Raw genomic sequence first — 16,197 nt, 5'->3', positions numbered from 1 at the left:
CAAGACCTTCTTAGGATCCTTGAACAGTGAGAGGAGGGTAAAGGCACCAAGCCTCCAGCTCCACAGTGACTTCTTGTTAAAGCAGGGAGCAGAGTATTCCAGTGAGGAGTCTACGTACTTATCCCACTGCAAGTGAAAGCGTTCCATATTGTATCACGGTGTTTAGATTAATAAACTTGGCAAGGAAAGTTGCGTTTAGCCCACTGTTTGGGAAGTTCAAGTCCATGGCTGAGGTCCCATTGCTGCAAGCCTCTGCTGACGATCTTGGATGGCAAAAGCGATGGATTGTGGTGGAACAGAACCACTTCCAACACAAGCCAGGCAGCAGCAGACAGAAAGGAAGTGAGCAGGGCTCTACAACCCTTTCTAGGGCGTGCTCCACAACCCAAAGTCATCCTCCTTCTTGGCTTCATCTTATGATGGGGTTACCACCTCTCAGTAGTGTTTTGGAGTCTACACCTATAACACAGAAATCATTCAACATAAAAACTCTAACAATTGACATATTTACAATTATCCATATTGGCCATGAGAAAAATATCATTTCCAGGGTAATTAAAATGGAGACTAAGAATGTGGGTTTTTGTGGTGAGAAACTGAAATGTCCAGTAGAGCAGCAGGTAAATTATCTCCAAACACGGTTTTAATCTATTGTGCACATGGAACTATCAAATGGATGAAATATTTATAAATCCACTGTACTTACTCACTGGTATATTGTTTAAATTAGTAGAAGCCAGAAGAGTCTTTAGATTCTAGCTTATACTTAATTTATATTTACTTTGTCAAGATGTTGTGCAGTAGACACTACGGAAGGAGGAGTTTGTGAGTTGAATTGTTCCGCACAAGAACCGAGGGGTGTGTTGGAGTTTTAGTCCCTAGAACCTCAGAATGTGATCTCATTTAGAAAGAGCTTTTTATAGAGGTGAGCAAATCTAAACAACAGCAGTTAGAGTGATGTAGATTCAATATAACTGATGTCCATATACATGAGGAACACTGTCAGGATGCACAGAAGGAAGATGCTATGAGGAACTGCAGTGAGTGTAGCAGATGAAGATGTAAAGTTGGTACAGTGCACCTGCAAGGTGGGGAGCACCCGAGATCAACAGAGGCTGGGAGAATGCCATGGAAACGCGCTTCCCTGAATGATGGAGCACGAGGGAACCTATCATCTGGTCTCAGACTCCTAAACTTTTAGACTTTAAGACAATACACTAGTGTTGTTTTAAGTGGTCTGACTCATGATAGCTCTGGAAGATTAAAGCATAGGCCAGATATCATGTTTTCAAAAATAAAAAAAAAGAGTTCATTAGAGGAATAAAAATTTTAGATCCATGTGAACCTTACCGTCCACAAAGTGAATGCAAGTTGAAAGCTAATAGATCAACCCTGGGGACGTCCACTGTGACTACCTTTTATAAAAAGCCTGCCTTATAGTTGGATAGTAACACAGTGTGCTGACGACATGTGTGACTCTGCAGCACAGTGAACTGTCAAAATAAGCAACACCACAGATACCACAAGCATTTTTACTGTGTCATATCATGGCACCAGTGGGTGTAGTATCTGAGACCTTTTACTGGCCTCAGGTCCTGGTATAAGGCTACACTTCCATATGGATTTTGACCAACACTCCTAAATAACAGAGAACTTGCTCATAAAGAATCTGAAGGCAGAGCGTCAGACAGATGCTAGGTGGGAGGTGGGTGGGAAGAATCTAAAATGGCAAGTGAGTCCTACCTTCTGCACACAGATCATGCTAAGCTCATCACTGAATGAAATATGACTGCAGTCAGATTCCAAATGAGTCTAAAGTCTGATGTGTTGATGCTTTAAAATTCTCATGTATAAGAAATCAACATTTTATAATAGAGTTCTGTGAAAGAAAAGTCTTTTGTATTTGATGGGAAAAATAATCACTAGATCCCCTGGAGTCAAAGTATTTGCATTCGTGCCTACAAGGTAAAGATTTTCAAGTCTTGGCTCTATGGAGTTCTTCTGTAGGGAATGTTAAAAATTTTATAGAATAAGTGAAACATCCACAAAAAAATCTTCTACTTCATCAGAAAACTATGCCAAAATTGCTCCTTAATTCATTTTACCAATGTAGCAAGCCAGAAGTCAGATCAGTGTTTGGAGAGTATTGGTGCAGTTGGGTTACCCACAAACCGAATGGCTGGAGGTATTCCAGATAGCACAGGACTGGTTAGTAGGCCAGTCCCAAACTCCTACATGTAACTATAAAGAACTTTCTACAAGCAAAGAGCAGTAAGAATCTTTCTTCTTCCTCACTACAGGTTTTCTCCAATGGTGCCAGCCCAGGGGATAGCTATCTTTATGCATCAGACAAATCCAGCCCCACATACATGGGTTTCTGTTGGGGTGTGGATTCTGTCTTACCTCTAACACCAAGAATATTGAATCCTTGCAATGGTTTTTCTTGAGTTTCCCTGAATGCTCATATTCCATTAGATAGGGTTAGGTTTGTAATCTAAAGTAGAGGGTTCATCCTCTGCTCTAAGTTACAGGGAAAGTAAACAGATGTAGGTTCTTCTCATTGGGATTCATGAAATTCACCGTTGAGAAAAGTAGTGAGAATTTAAATATCTTATGGGGCATGAGCAAAAATAGTGGTGTGTGTCGAGTGTATGGTTAAGCATTAGAACTCAAAACTAAATGTATCCATTAAATTTAATTTAAAAATGAATTACAAATTAAAATCAAATTAGCTTTGGTTTTTATTATGGAACTGTTTAAATTGATGACTGAATTGTGAAGTAAATGGTATGTTTAGGTTGTAAAGTCATTTAGTTTTCGTAAGTGTAACATGTTTATGGAGAGCTAGAAATACCTTCATTTCCTTTGAGCGAGCAGTCTCCCGTCTTACACAGTTCATTTAGTGAAAAAAAAAAAGAAGAGATAAGCTCGGAAAAATATGTTGAATTTAATGCTATTCTGAATATCAGCAACTGTGTGGACAGCTGATTCCAGCAAGAGGGAGTCAGTTGTGAGTGACATTCTCTGACTGAGTAGAATGTTGGGTCCCTGTTACAGGGTGATTAAGTCATTATCCTTTTCAAAGATGCATGGTGAGAGTTTTAGTTGTTTTCTACCTGTGGTGACCAAGTACCTGACAAGAAGCTATGTCAGAAGAAGGAGGAAGCATTTGTTTTGGTTCATGGTTAGTGAGGGTTCTGCCCATTAGGTCAGGTGGGTAACTCTTGTTGTGTGGCTAAGAATCTCCATATTGTGAAGAACAAAGAAACAGAGAGTAGCCAGGAAATGGGACCTGGTTATGAATCACCACTGCCTAGTCTCCTATGTTGGTGATCGTTTCTTCCAGTAAGGCTGTGGACTGTTTTCTCTACAGACAATGTCTCCAGTCGGACCCCAAGTGTCTAAGTACATGAGCCTATTGAGGACTTTTTAATGTTCATTCCATAATGAGCTAATTGGAGATTAGATCCACGTCTAGACACAAAATGATTTTCAGTTTCACATATACCTTGTACATATAACCTGGGGATTCTTTTAACAAAATATTGTCCATGTGTCTATTTATCTTGTTATCTTAGTTATATGTATGTCTGTGTGTGTGTGTGTGTGTCGATGGGGGGGGCTCTGTACATGTGTGTATGGGTACTCCAGGAGGTCAGAAGGGGGATTATATCTTGACACTGGAATTACAGGTGGTTACAGGCCCTCTGATGTGGGTGCTGGGAACTAGACTTCAGTCCTCTGCACAAGCAATAGTTCCTTGTTTTAGTTATGGTTTCTATTGCTGTGATCAAACACTGTGACCTAAAGTCAAGTTGGAAAGGAAAGGGCTTATTCAGCTTACACTTCCATATCACTGTTCAACATCTAAGAAGTAAGGACAAGAGCACAAATAGGGCAGGATCCTGGAGGGAAGAGCTGATACCTCGGCCACGGAGGGGTGCTTCTTACTGGCTTGCTTCTCTTGGCTTGCTCAGCCTGATTTCTTATAGAACCCAGAACCACCAGCCCAGTGTGAGCTGGCCTTTCCCCATCACTCCCTAATTAGGAAATGTCTTATAGTTGGATCTTATGGAGGCGTTTTCTCGACTGCGGTCCCCTCCTTTCCAATAGCTCTAGCTATGTCAAGTTGACCCAGACTAGGCAGCACAGCACTGTTGACCATGGAGTCATACCTCCAGCCCCAGTGCCTGTGTTTTAGTTGGGTTTGATAACCCATATATGGAAATTTTGGCTTAAGGTCTCATGTTGACCATTTAAAATTTGGAGCCTGAATTTCAGATGTTTAGATCAGAATAGTCAACTTCTAATGATACTGTATTATGAATAGGAGTATGGATACACATTTGTGTGTGCTCTGGTATTTAGTATTTAAAGTGGTTCATGAAAATATGTGTTCATCATGAGTAATTCATGTGCAAATATATATCCATTTATTCCTCGGTTTTTTGAGCATCGGCTATATACCGATGTATAGTCACTTTGTGACTAAGTGTAGGAAACACAGAGTTGAAAAAATGTGGTGTCTGTTTTCAGTGAGAGACAATCAGGTGGGGAGATACTCACAAGCACAAGTAGAAGGTGAATCAAATGGAGGGAAGGTGGACAGAAGAACCTTGAAATTAGCTGAAGATACAAGGAAGAGAAGAACAGAGATACAAATTAAAACTCATCCTATCAATCAATTCCATGAGTGTGGAACTATTAGGAATCATGCAACGTTTGACCCCTTTTCAAACATCACCCTACCTATAAATGTACCCATGTAGTGGGCACAGTTATTCAGAGTTGAACAGCTATCACCATAGACCAAGTATAGAGAAGTTTTACTTCACAAAGGTAACTTATTCCAGTATCAAATATTCTTATAATAAAGGAATTAAGGTATAAAGATGGAATTCTTATAATGTTAACCTGCTATGAATGGAAGAGCTTCATATTGCACATTAAATGAGCTATAAACAAGATTTTCTGTCTTTAATTTTGAATTTTATTGGTGACAATGTAAATAGGTACATGAAAATCCATTCTGTCTCTACACATGTATTTAAATAAGACAAGAATTCTAAGATTTGGATTTCAATGACGACTAGAACACTCCACTGTATAAAAAATCTCCAAGATTATAAAATCTGCTCATTTCCCTGTGTCTTATACAAACCGCTGCAAGAACTAGGAAAGAACTTGTTGAAGAGAGATACAGCTAGACTCCTCGTGAATACCAATACATGACGGATTATAAAAGCATCAGTAACGCCATGAGCATTGTTGTATGCACATTGTTCTCTGTGAGGATGGGATGCCTAAGAACATGTCCTCAGATGGTCACCTGACCTCAGTTTTCTGTGTGCACAGGTATGACAGCCCCCTTGCACTTCTACAGTTGAGACCACGGGAAGCCATGGTGTGCCTTTGAGATCCTCATACCTTCTTTTGTGTTGGTCCTGTCGTCCCCCTGACATCTTTAGGTTTTCCTATATGGCTGTCTCCCACAGTTCCTATGTTTCACCCTAAGAGTTCTCTGAGTTCTTGCAAGACCAGAGATGCATTCCAAACTTCTGAAGAGTTTGTATTGGTCCCACATCAGGGATCACAAAAATTAAAAGTGTAGAGTGAGTTGCCCCACCAAAAAGATTACCAGGGAAGACAATCCCAGAGGCTGGTATGTGACTCTTTGAGGCAAGTGTAGTACCTCCTAGGCACTAGCCATATAGACGGGGAACTAGATGTGAGTTTCTGATAGACATAAGCCAGTGACCAGGACAGATTGAACGGACAAGCATGGCAAATGAACAGCAATGATGTTTGACTCTGTGCATTTCATTTGCTTTCCAAGGAGCAGTGGGAACTGAAGCCAAATGGCTTCTTTCCAGGTTAAGGCACCACATAAAATTTACTGTCTGTGAGTTTGGGTCATCTTTCAAATAAAGTGTCACTGTTGAAATTGAGACACAGAGTTTTCCAACTGTTTTGTAAATGTTAAGATTTTGGTCAGCTTGTTATATCAGACTTAGTATTCAGGATATTAATTAAAAAAAGAAACTAATGCCAGTGTAAACATGCTTTAGATACATAGGTCTATAAAATATTGCACATAACATTTTTTGCTCAGCATTTCTCCATAGCAATTTTTCATTATTATAAAAAGGATATAAAATTGTGCAGACAATCTTAATGAATTTGGTTGGTCAATATTACTTCAAAATGATAACATTACAAATTATTATGGATTATTTACAAGAGCTTTAAGCAATGTTTAAAGATGATGGTAAAATAGCTTAAATATAAAAGATTATTCTCCAAGATTACTTGCTAAGAAGGATTAACTGTAAAGAGTGCCTTGTAAAGCTGTAATAAGCATTTTTAGGTCCTTAAGAGTGAGTTTCTGTTTGGCTCACACTTGTATAACTTTATATATCTCCATCTTATTTGTGTTCAACACAGATCTCTCTTTTATATAAATGTGAGGTATTACAATGAAAATGAGTGTGTAAATTTCAAGGTAAATATTGGTGTTTACTATAGCTATTAAGATAATATTCACCCATATAGTTAAATTGCTTTTTACATGGACTCTACAAATTGTGCAAGTACTTTTCAACACCATCAGGGTAAAGTACCTTGAAATGAATGCTTTAAAGAAGTCAGTGGAAATAGGATTTTTTACACATATAAAAGGAACTATAAATATAAGATTGAATTATGTAGACATGAGTTCCCAGAGAACATGAAGAAAAGTCACTCCAGGCAGCAGGCAATTAAGCACAATGGATCCCTAATGTCAAACCATGTGTGACACCATCTAATTCCCAAAGAAGCCCAATCAAACACGCTATCTGCAGAGTAGCTATCTTAAAAGGAAGTAAGCTGAGTAGTGATGAAATCTAGCTAACCAAATCTTAATTTCTGAATCCTCTAGATGGCCCAATTCTCTACCTAGAGAAAGGAAACATAAATAAATACATTTTTTGGGTCCTCCCGTAATGAAATCCTCTTTGTAGTCCCACAAGCACTCTCATAGTCCCAACATCACATCGCTTTTCTCCCTGAGCCTCCGCATCCTTAGAAAGGGTTCTCTTCCTTAGGGAGGTGTCCGAGATTCCATCGGATTACAGTAGTGTTCAATCTTAGTTCAGCCCATCTCTGTAGGAATGTTTTTTTTGCGAGTCATCTCGGGCTGACCTGGACAGCCGCCCGAGTTCCTACAGCTGTCCCAGAATGCTGGCCAGATGTGAAATGGTGAGAGCAAAGGAAATCTCCGTGGCTGCAGATTGTTTCTATAGTGTTGGTGGCTGTGTCTGTTTTCGCACGGGGTTCTCTGCACTCCATGCCAATGCATGACATAGAGGGGGTGATCACTAAGGGACTCTTCCATTCCCTGGGTCGTTGGCAGGTATGGAAGGCTATGATCATTTAGCCCTTGTTGTCCTTCCTTTCTTTCTTTGAACAGGACCAGTGCTTGAATTTTAGGTCTTCATGTTTCCAAGTCATGCCTCTGGGGTCTTGTCGTTGGTTAGTTGTTCCCTGTCTGTCATTTCATCCTGAGGAGGTCTTGCTCTATCAAAGAATCCACACTAGAAGAGAGAAAAACAAGCTAAAAATCAAGTCTTCCGGGGAAGTTGGAAAATACCTTATTCAGGGGATTTGCATCTTGTACATGCTTTAAAGAAGCCTCAGGACATGTGAATGCTATCTCTCTGGCTCTCTGAGTTCATGGCTCAGACAAGGTTCGCAGAAGGCAGAGCAGCTATGGCTTTTCTCCTGCCACACAAGCAGGGGTGATGGAATGTCTCCATTTTATGTAAACCTCTCACAGACCTTGGGCGTTTTCTTGTATTAAAGCTAGTGTTCTAAGGATCCACCTCTGCTTTTCTGCGTGCCTTCTCATGGCACATGCTGGTATGACAAGTGTTGTTTCCTGTGGTGTTCTACAGTGTCCTTGTGACACAGTTTAGGAAGAAGTAACATTGTTGTCTGTCCTTCTGTTCTTGGTAGGACACACAGTGTGTAGAGGAAAAAATCTAATTTGCCATTTATATCAATGATAGCACCAGGCAGGAGGGGACAAGCTTGTAACTTTCTACAGGTTTACCAGTACTCTGATAGATGATTCCAGAATCTTCTCTCTATTGCGCTTCAAATTAATGTTTAACCTTAGAGGATGCATATTTTCCTAGAACTTGGAATTATTATTTATTGTTTCTCATGTGGGAAACACAACATGAGTTCTTTACAAGAGTAGCTGGGCATTCTGTCATTTAGAATGCAGAATTCTATCTAGTAACCATAAATAGCAGACTAATGCTAAAGTTATCTCTACACATGGGCCCGAGGCGATATGGGCTCAGGACAGCATAGGCAGCTGATAATGATTAGAAAGCTATTCTTTAATTCAAACAAAGTTTTCTAAGTTTACAGTCTTGTAAAGCATACAGCTGCTATTGTTTCAACATTTATAAATGCCATGTTCTTGGAGATCTACACAATAGTGATTGACCAAGCTGTGATGGGGATAATTATTCTTCTAGTTATGTCATTGTGACACTGTTTTCATTCTGAGTGAAAGGCTCTGGTGGAAGGCTCTGTCTAACTTGGCAGATGGACAAGTCACTGGGCTATAAATCTTCTGCTCTTATAGACTTTTCAAACAAGTCTCAGTAGGACACATCTAACAGTTTGTTAAGGTTGCCTATTAGAGACAGACTAGTTGGCAAGATTGAAGACAAAGTCCACACACATTATGCATGGCCTATTTGACCTAATATTTGACATGAAAAAAATTAGAATTGACCTACATTAGATGCATGGGTGTATTGCTTTTAAAGAGAAATTAAAAGGGCTTATGATAGGAACTTGCCAATAAAACACACAACTTCCTGGTTAACGGAAAAGTAAAAGAAGTCCTGATAGTGGTGCTATTACTCTAGGCACATTGAAAAGGAGATCACAGGTCCCAAGACAATTAATCAATATATTTATTTATAAAAGAAAATTTAAGACAAGGGCTCTGTGAATATTGCTCAGGAGAAAAGGGCTTGCCTAGCCTGTTCATAATGCTAAGTTCAATTCTTAGCACTCAGAAATCAACACCCTGATCCAACCAACCAACCATCTAACCATCCAACCAACCAACTAAACAAACAACCAAACAACCAAACAACCAACCAAACAAAACTAAAAAACCCTTCAACCTGGAAACAGTTTATTCCCCATCTTCTACAATATTAGCTTCACAAACTTTAAAGTCCAAAGCAAAAATAGGCACAATATTCTCATATCCTTGAGGATTTATCAAAGATTAGCAACTTATGATTTTATCATTATATTTAATAATTCCCAACAATATCTTTTCACCCTTTCAATGGTCTCTGAAACCCCAAAGGAAAAATAAAGGAAATTTACTTACCTTCCATAAAGCTAAAGTTAAGATGGCCAGAACCAGCAAACCAAGAAGGATCGCTAGTATTATGACCCACAGTGGAATTGAGAAGGAGACATTTGGAGTGGCCCAAATAACAGACGTCTTAATCTAAAAAGAAAATGAAGCAGATGAGTGCTAACTTGAAACCATCTGTCAAGATAGAGCAGGACCTTCCAATTTACCATTGAGGATCATTCTCAAATGATTCTCATGTGAGCTGATGGGATTCCAGGGGAGATGAGGAGGTCATAGCATTTGAACTTGACCTCTCTAAAGCAAGCACACACCCATGTATAGGAGGTTGAGTGAAAATCTAATAACAGATACTTGTTGAGTGGGTGAACTTTAGTCATAGAACCCTAGGCTAAAAGTGAGGTAAACGTGAAACCAATAGGATGGAAAGGAAGAACTTTGAGTTGAATTGGCCCACTATACAAACAACAGGTCAACAGACTCCTGTGAGTGTCAAGTCTCTACATATCTCTTCATGAAGCCCAGATAATCTCACTGAAAGGTAAATGTGTGTGCAACCATGAAATATTAGACATGTAAGAGTTAATGAGTTCATGTCAGTATTATGTCCCTTGATCTGTAGACCTTGTGATGGAGTAATAGATGACAACTGAGAACTTGAAGCTATCCCTCCTGAATTTATTTACCTATTTACTAATTTACTTATATATTTATTCTCTCTTTGTCTCTCGGTTTCTCTGCCTCTCTTTCTTGTGGGTGTGTGTGTGTGTGTGTGTGCCTCAGTATGTGTGTAGAGGTCAGAGAACAACTTGCTAGAGTCAGTTCTTTCCTTGCGCTGTGTGAATTCCACAAGGAGAACTCTGGTTGTCAGAAATGGAAGCACGTGCCCTTACCTACTAAGCAATCTTGCCAGCACCTATCCTGCAAATTACTTGATGTAAAAATTGTCAGAATGAGAGTGAAGCCATGTGTGTGTATCAACCCTAACAAGCAGGAATAAATAAAGGCAGGAATAAACAAACAAAGGAGGGTTCTCATGATGATTGCTTGGTAGTAATCAGTAACAAAGATTCTGCCAGGAGGGGCTAGATTGATGGTTCAGTGGTCGGGAGCACTTGTTGCTCTTGCATAGGACCAGCATTTGACTCCAAGCAACTGCACACAAATGTTCACACACACCTATACACATAAATATAAAGAAAATCAGAAAAAGAAAAATCTGCCAAGATCAAAATGGTTTCTTTAACACATAGACACTCCAGTTCTGTAAAGTTATCTGCCCAGCAACTATCTGATTAACTTAGAATAACATTAATTACTCTCACTAATAATCCCCAGACTAATGACTATTCTTTTAAAATGTCTTATCTCATCATCCTCATTTTTTTTGCATTGTATCCGAGAAGATGCAACAGTGGGTAAATTACTTGCTGTGCAAGCAAGAGGGCCTGAATTAGAACCCCCATTAGAATCCATGTTGTATGAACATCTGCAATTTCTGTGCAGTTACCAATGATGGGAGCTGGAGATGAGAATCCCTGAAACTCTTGGGACAACTAGCCTAATGAATGAGCAAATGAATGACAAAAAAGAGACCTGTGTCAAATACAGGGGAGACAAGGACCTAGTATTGGTATATTTTTCTTGTGTTTGCATGCATGGGTACGCACACACACACACACACACACACACACACACACAATTTCCCTTTCCTCAACTTCTCCAAGTACATTGAGTTTACTATAACAAATGCATTCTCATTGCAATGATGTTCTACTCCCTAATAAGCATCATTAATAATAGACACTGATTTCTGTTTAAGTTAATGTACCGTGCAGAGTGATGTGTGACACACATGTTTGGATTACCTTCCAGCTTAAGTCCAATTTTTGTGGATAGAGCTAGAGTTTAGCACGTGGAGATAATAGGAGCCCAAGCCATTCCCCACTGTTGAAAAGAATCCTGGAAAAAAAATGATGCCTCCAGTGTAAGATCTGTAGATTCAGAACCTATGAACACCACCTTCCTCTATGGGCAGAAAAAGGATTTCTCTTGCACAAGAGCTGTGAGTCTATGCAAGGAGGCTACAGACCCTACATAAAGTAAGGGACCCATGCTGCTGAAACCTTTGCTTACAGAAAATAAAAATATTCTCAGATCTGAATATTATCTACCACATTTGCTATGTCTGGCTTTAACAGTATTGTCAATGGTATGGCTGGCAGTGCTTCCTTTAAACAGGCCTATATGTTGTTCATTTAAAATATGTTCCTTGAAACTACACAAGAACTCTAGACCATGAGGAGATGGAATCACAACTACTTCGTTACTGAGAACTGGTTTGGAAGGAAATGACTGGACATTTTCTTTACTAGAAGCTAATATTGGGCTCTAACCACATCTGTCATCCACCTCTCTATGTATCTATCAGTTATATATGTATGTATGTATGCATGTATGTATGTATGTATGTATGCATGTATGTATGTATCATCTATCTGTCTGTCTATCATGTATCTATTTATCTATCTATCATCTATCTATCTATCTATCTATCTATCTATCTATCTATCTATCTGTTTGTCTATCTATTCCAACTTCTTAACTAGATTTGTACACACCATGCCAATGCTCTGCTCAGCTAGTCCTGAGCATCTTATTGCTACCCCATTTTAATCCATGCCCCTATTTAGCAGACATACTCATGGATTACAGGTCCATCACCAGGTGTCCTCCCTACCTGGCCCCTGCAAACTCTCTGTTGAAATAGGCATGAAAGTCCCCTACAAACACAAAGGAAAGATACTTGAAGGACTTTTCTTCTCACATTAGTAATGGAAACTCACAATTCAAGCATGTGATCAACCCTTGTACTTGACAGGTGCCTCTAAAGCAGGGAGCAGCTCATTCCTGGCTCTTGGTCTGCATTTGTCTCCAGAGATTCTGGAGGCTCTGCCTCAGGGCAACCTGTGGTGATCCAAAATCTCTGAAATCCCCCTTTAGTTCCCGAGTTCTGAATCTCTCATTATTTAAACTGTGGCCAGCCTGCTTCCTGTAACATGAGGTTTATTTTAAAGCTACCTCTTATTTCTGTCCCTCTGAGTCCCCTGAAGTGTTAGGAATATCCATATTGTATATATTTCTTGTATGTCATCCCATGAAGTTCACTAAGGAGGAGGAATAGAAGGTCATGAAGGACTCTGAATGCTTCCCTCTTGCCTTTTGGATCCACATAGGATGCAGACTATGATGGGTTTGACTGCAGACCTTCCTTCATCTTGATGTCTCCCTAATATGATCCAGGACTTACATTGCACAGTTAGGAGTCTCAACACCACAAAAGGCACCAGTGATTCAGATTACCGCCTGGTGCAGAGCTGATAGAGACTGCAAAGAGTTGGACACTGTAAACCATTGAAAGAGACTATACATCTTGGAAAGAGAGGTTTTTCTACAAGCAATTAAGGAGTCAGGCAACATTCAGATCTGTGAATCTTCCATAATGGTGGGCCACTAGCAAAACACTGCTTTTCTGAAGACTTGCTGCTTTGAATAGATAAATGAGAGACTTGAACTGCATGTGGCTTAAAAGGAAATGATTTAACTGATCATTTTGTTTGGACCTAAGTTTATTTAAATACATGGTGGTGGAGAATTGCAGGCTAATTTTGGAGATTTTGAATGAAAATAAAATGCTGACAAAGACTAAAACGTTGTAATATTCATCTTGATGAGCCCACAAGAAGCTTAGTTTGAAGCATCCAAAGGTTTATAACTAAAGAAAAAAATGAACCATAACATGTGAGGGTTCTTATGACCAACTTTGTGCTCATGTCAAATAATATGAAACCTTCCATGTTCTCAGAATCTCTGTAGGAATCATCAGCTACAACCCTGGTCTTGCTCAGTGATTTCCAACAGAAATGTAAGCCATCTGTGAATTCAAATTTTGTAGCAGCCATGTTTAAAAAACAATGAGAGTAGGAGACATTAACTTTAACTGTTAATTGTGATATTAAAACCAAAATATCAGCTATTATCTGTTAATATAAACCTATTGTCATTTAAACATGTAATTAATATTTTAAAAGTAAATATCCCTTACATTCTTTTTTTAAATTATTATTATCTCCGAAGTCCTAACTGGCGGCACATAACAGCTGCAAAGTTTTCCATTGCTAAAGTGAAATGCACCCTACAAAACTAACAAACCCTGCTTAATGGAAGAAATATTTGTACATTGTCAGGTCTTCTAGTTTACATTATACAGAATCAAAATGAAATCAAGCTATGAGTGTGTTCTGTAGTTGTACATTTCAGGAACTTGGGTGCTACATGCATGCCTGGTATTGTGTCCATGTGACACACTAGAGATTGGCTGACATATCCAGACTCCTCATTGTGAGCTTTGTCTGCAGTGTGGTGCGTCCAGGGCATACTTCAAGGTCAGAGTTTGCATTAGGGTCTGAAGTGGATGGAAGCCCTTGTGCCAGGCTTAATAATCTGAGTCGATTTTACAAGATGGCCAGGGAAAACCAACTCCTGCACTGTCCTCTGACATCACTAGGTGCATGTGTGCATACACTTTAAAAGGACAACACACACACACACACACACACACACACACACACACACACACACACACAAAGAAGGAAGCCTGAAAGTTCTATTTTCAGAACACAGGCTTGTGACTGGGTACTTCAACTTCCTAATGAAGGTTAATATTGAGTAACTGGAGCACTTAAAATGTTGTTGGAGAGTCCAGTTGCTTGCCAACAAATCAACTATCTGCTTTCATGCATTTTTGCTTATCAGGGACTTGAAGCTATTTAAAGAAATAGTATAAAAACTTAGCAACTCACTTATTATCTGTGGCTTTAGGAAGTGGAATCTATAAATTATAAGCAGTTGGGTTTTCTCAAAATGATCCTAAGCAGAGTACATTTAATCTTACCTTCATCATGCCATAAATCTTGCTGTTCTTTATTAAAGTGGAAAGCCTATAAATAAACTCCAATATGTGTATACTCTATCATTGGTATTTATGATATTTTTTGAGTATTTTCATTAGAAAATTGCCAAGGTAGGAGGAAACAGCTCCCTTGTGTTTGCGATTGTAATTAACATTGACATATGTGTTTACATATCACAAAGTCTTAGATAAGCATACTGCAGTGGAGTCAGGCGAATGTTTTAATAAATGTACCAAGATGCTTTGCCATCTAGAAGATGCAAAGGGGCTGCTCTGCACACACATCTAACCAGCCTTCTGTGGCATGCATCACACCATCAGAAGTCTGTAGTCCAAAAGGCCATTTCATTCAAGAATTCATATTTTAATGCATTTGCAATTTACAGATGAGATTTTACACAAGGATTTTACAATTATAATCACTTGTGCATTTGTAAATGGTGGAATTGCTTGTTTGTTGAATGACATGCAAATGGCTAGATCTCACTGGTCATGAAGAAGAAAGGAAGGAAGGAAGGAAGGAAGGAAGGAAGGAAGGAAGGAAGGAAGGAAGGAAGGAAGGAAGAAGCATTCACGCATTGATGCCCCCTCCCCCCCTCATTTTGTGATGACTTAAGATCCACTTGGAAAAGTGTGGTACTGACCCAGATACTATGCAGGTGGGATTATTTCCCACATAAGAGCAAAGCTTACTTGTGCCTCAAGATATAGTTGAGTTGTGACCACATTGTAAAGGAAGTACAAATGAACCAGTCACCCCATGCAAGAGTCTAGGAAATCAACCATATACTAGCTACTCCCCTTCAAAGTTTTCTTCAGTGTCCAGATGGACCTTGGCTGATTCTCAAGTGATTCCTTCAACTGACTCTACTACCTTAACAGCCTTTCCCTTTGGCTGGGCTCTTTTTGAGAGAAAGAACGAAACCTTTGAGAACTTTCTCAACAAGATGTCTGCCCCCACCAGCCAGAGTTATCCCCAAGAAAGACAGGTTCCCTATATTGAACAGCTAACTTTGTACCACTGTGATCTTCTCCTGTAAATCAGATATTAGGAGACTTGAAGGCATTTCCTTTCCTAAGTGTTTTTCCAATAACCTCTATCTAAATGATGCAGTAAATCATGGACATCAGATAACGAGTCTTTCATTTTTAGGATGGTAACGGGAGGAAGCATGCATTTGATCATTTCCTGGATCTTTTGACATGAGCTGAGAACAGCAGGCTGTCACCTGCAGCTGTCCCTGAGAGATGCAATCCTGGTGATGGAATCCACTGGAACATGTGTTTCTGTTATGAAACACGTGCCCCAAGAAAACAAAAGGGGTCTGGATTTATCTCCTCGAGAGCTGCGAGTCTTTGAACCTCTTTGGATGAACACTCTGTATTAAAATCCTAAGCCTCTGTTTTCTGGGTTGAACATAAATCTATGCTACAGCAGACAACTTGTGAGAGAAAGAGAGGCAATCTAAATGAAGAAAGATGTGGCCATGCTGGTTTTAAAATACAGTGCTCAAATCTTTATGGTTAGTTCCAGCGTAAGCTTACTAGACTTAGCCAGAGGAGAGAAAACCTTTGGGGATGTTTATTAATGTTTACTGAGACTCGAGACTTAATTATCCCTGATAAACTACTAAAACGTTGGTTATATAATTTTACTAATTATTTTAACAGTTCTGTATGATAGACAGTTTTTAATTAGATTGAGGAAGGGCCCCCAAACCTTAGTTTTTCTTCCAAATGATGTTCGGTGTTAAATTCCTCAAGCTTGTCTCCTCCCTGAGGAATCTCTTCTTGTATGAATTTTAAAGCAAATTCCAGGGTTCTACCCTAG

The 16,197-nt window shown here is 39.3% G+C and overlaps 1 protein-coding gene across 1 annotated transcript in view; it reads right to left on the bottom strand.

The window, feature by feature from the left end:
- Positions 1–4,975: 4,975 nt before the first annotated feature.
- Positions 4,976–16,197, bottom strand: part of Itga8 (integrin subunit alpha 8) — a 197,443-nt gene continuing 186,221 nt past the window's right edge. Inside the window, exons 29-30 of the mRNA XM_052156913.1 lie at positions 9,407–9,529; positions 4,976–7,574 (exon numbers count right to left, since the gene is read on the bottom strand). Of these exons, the coding sequence (XP_052012873.1) occupies positions 7,488–7,574; positions 9,407–9,529 (210 nt within the window). The 3' untranslated portion in view covers positions 4,976–7,487. The remainder of the gene's footprint in view (positions 7,575–9,406; positions 9,530–16,197) is intronic.

Source organism: Apodemus sylvaticus, chromosome 14 (genome assembly GCF_947179515.1).
Source record: "Apodemus sylvaticus chromosome 14, mApoSyl1.1, whole genome shotgun sequence".
Taxonomy (NCBI): Eukaryota; Metazoa; Chordata; class Mammalia; order Rodentia; family Muridae; genus Apodemus; species Apodemus sylvaticus.
Note: the sequence above shows the minus strand (reverse complement) of the source record. Positions and strands in the feature narration are given on the sequence as shown.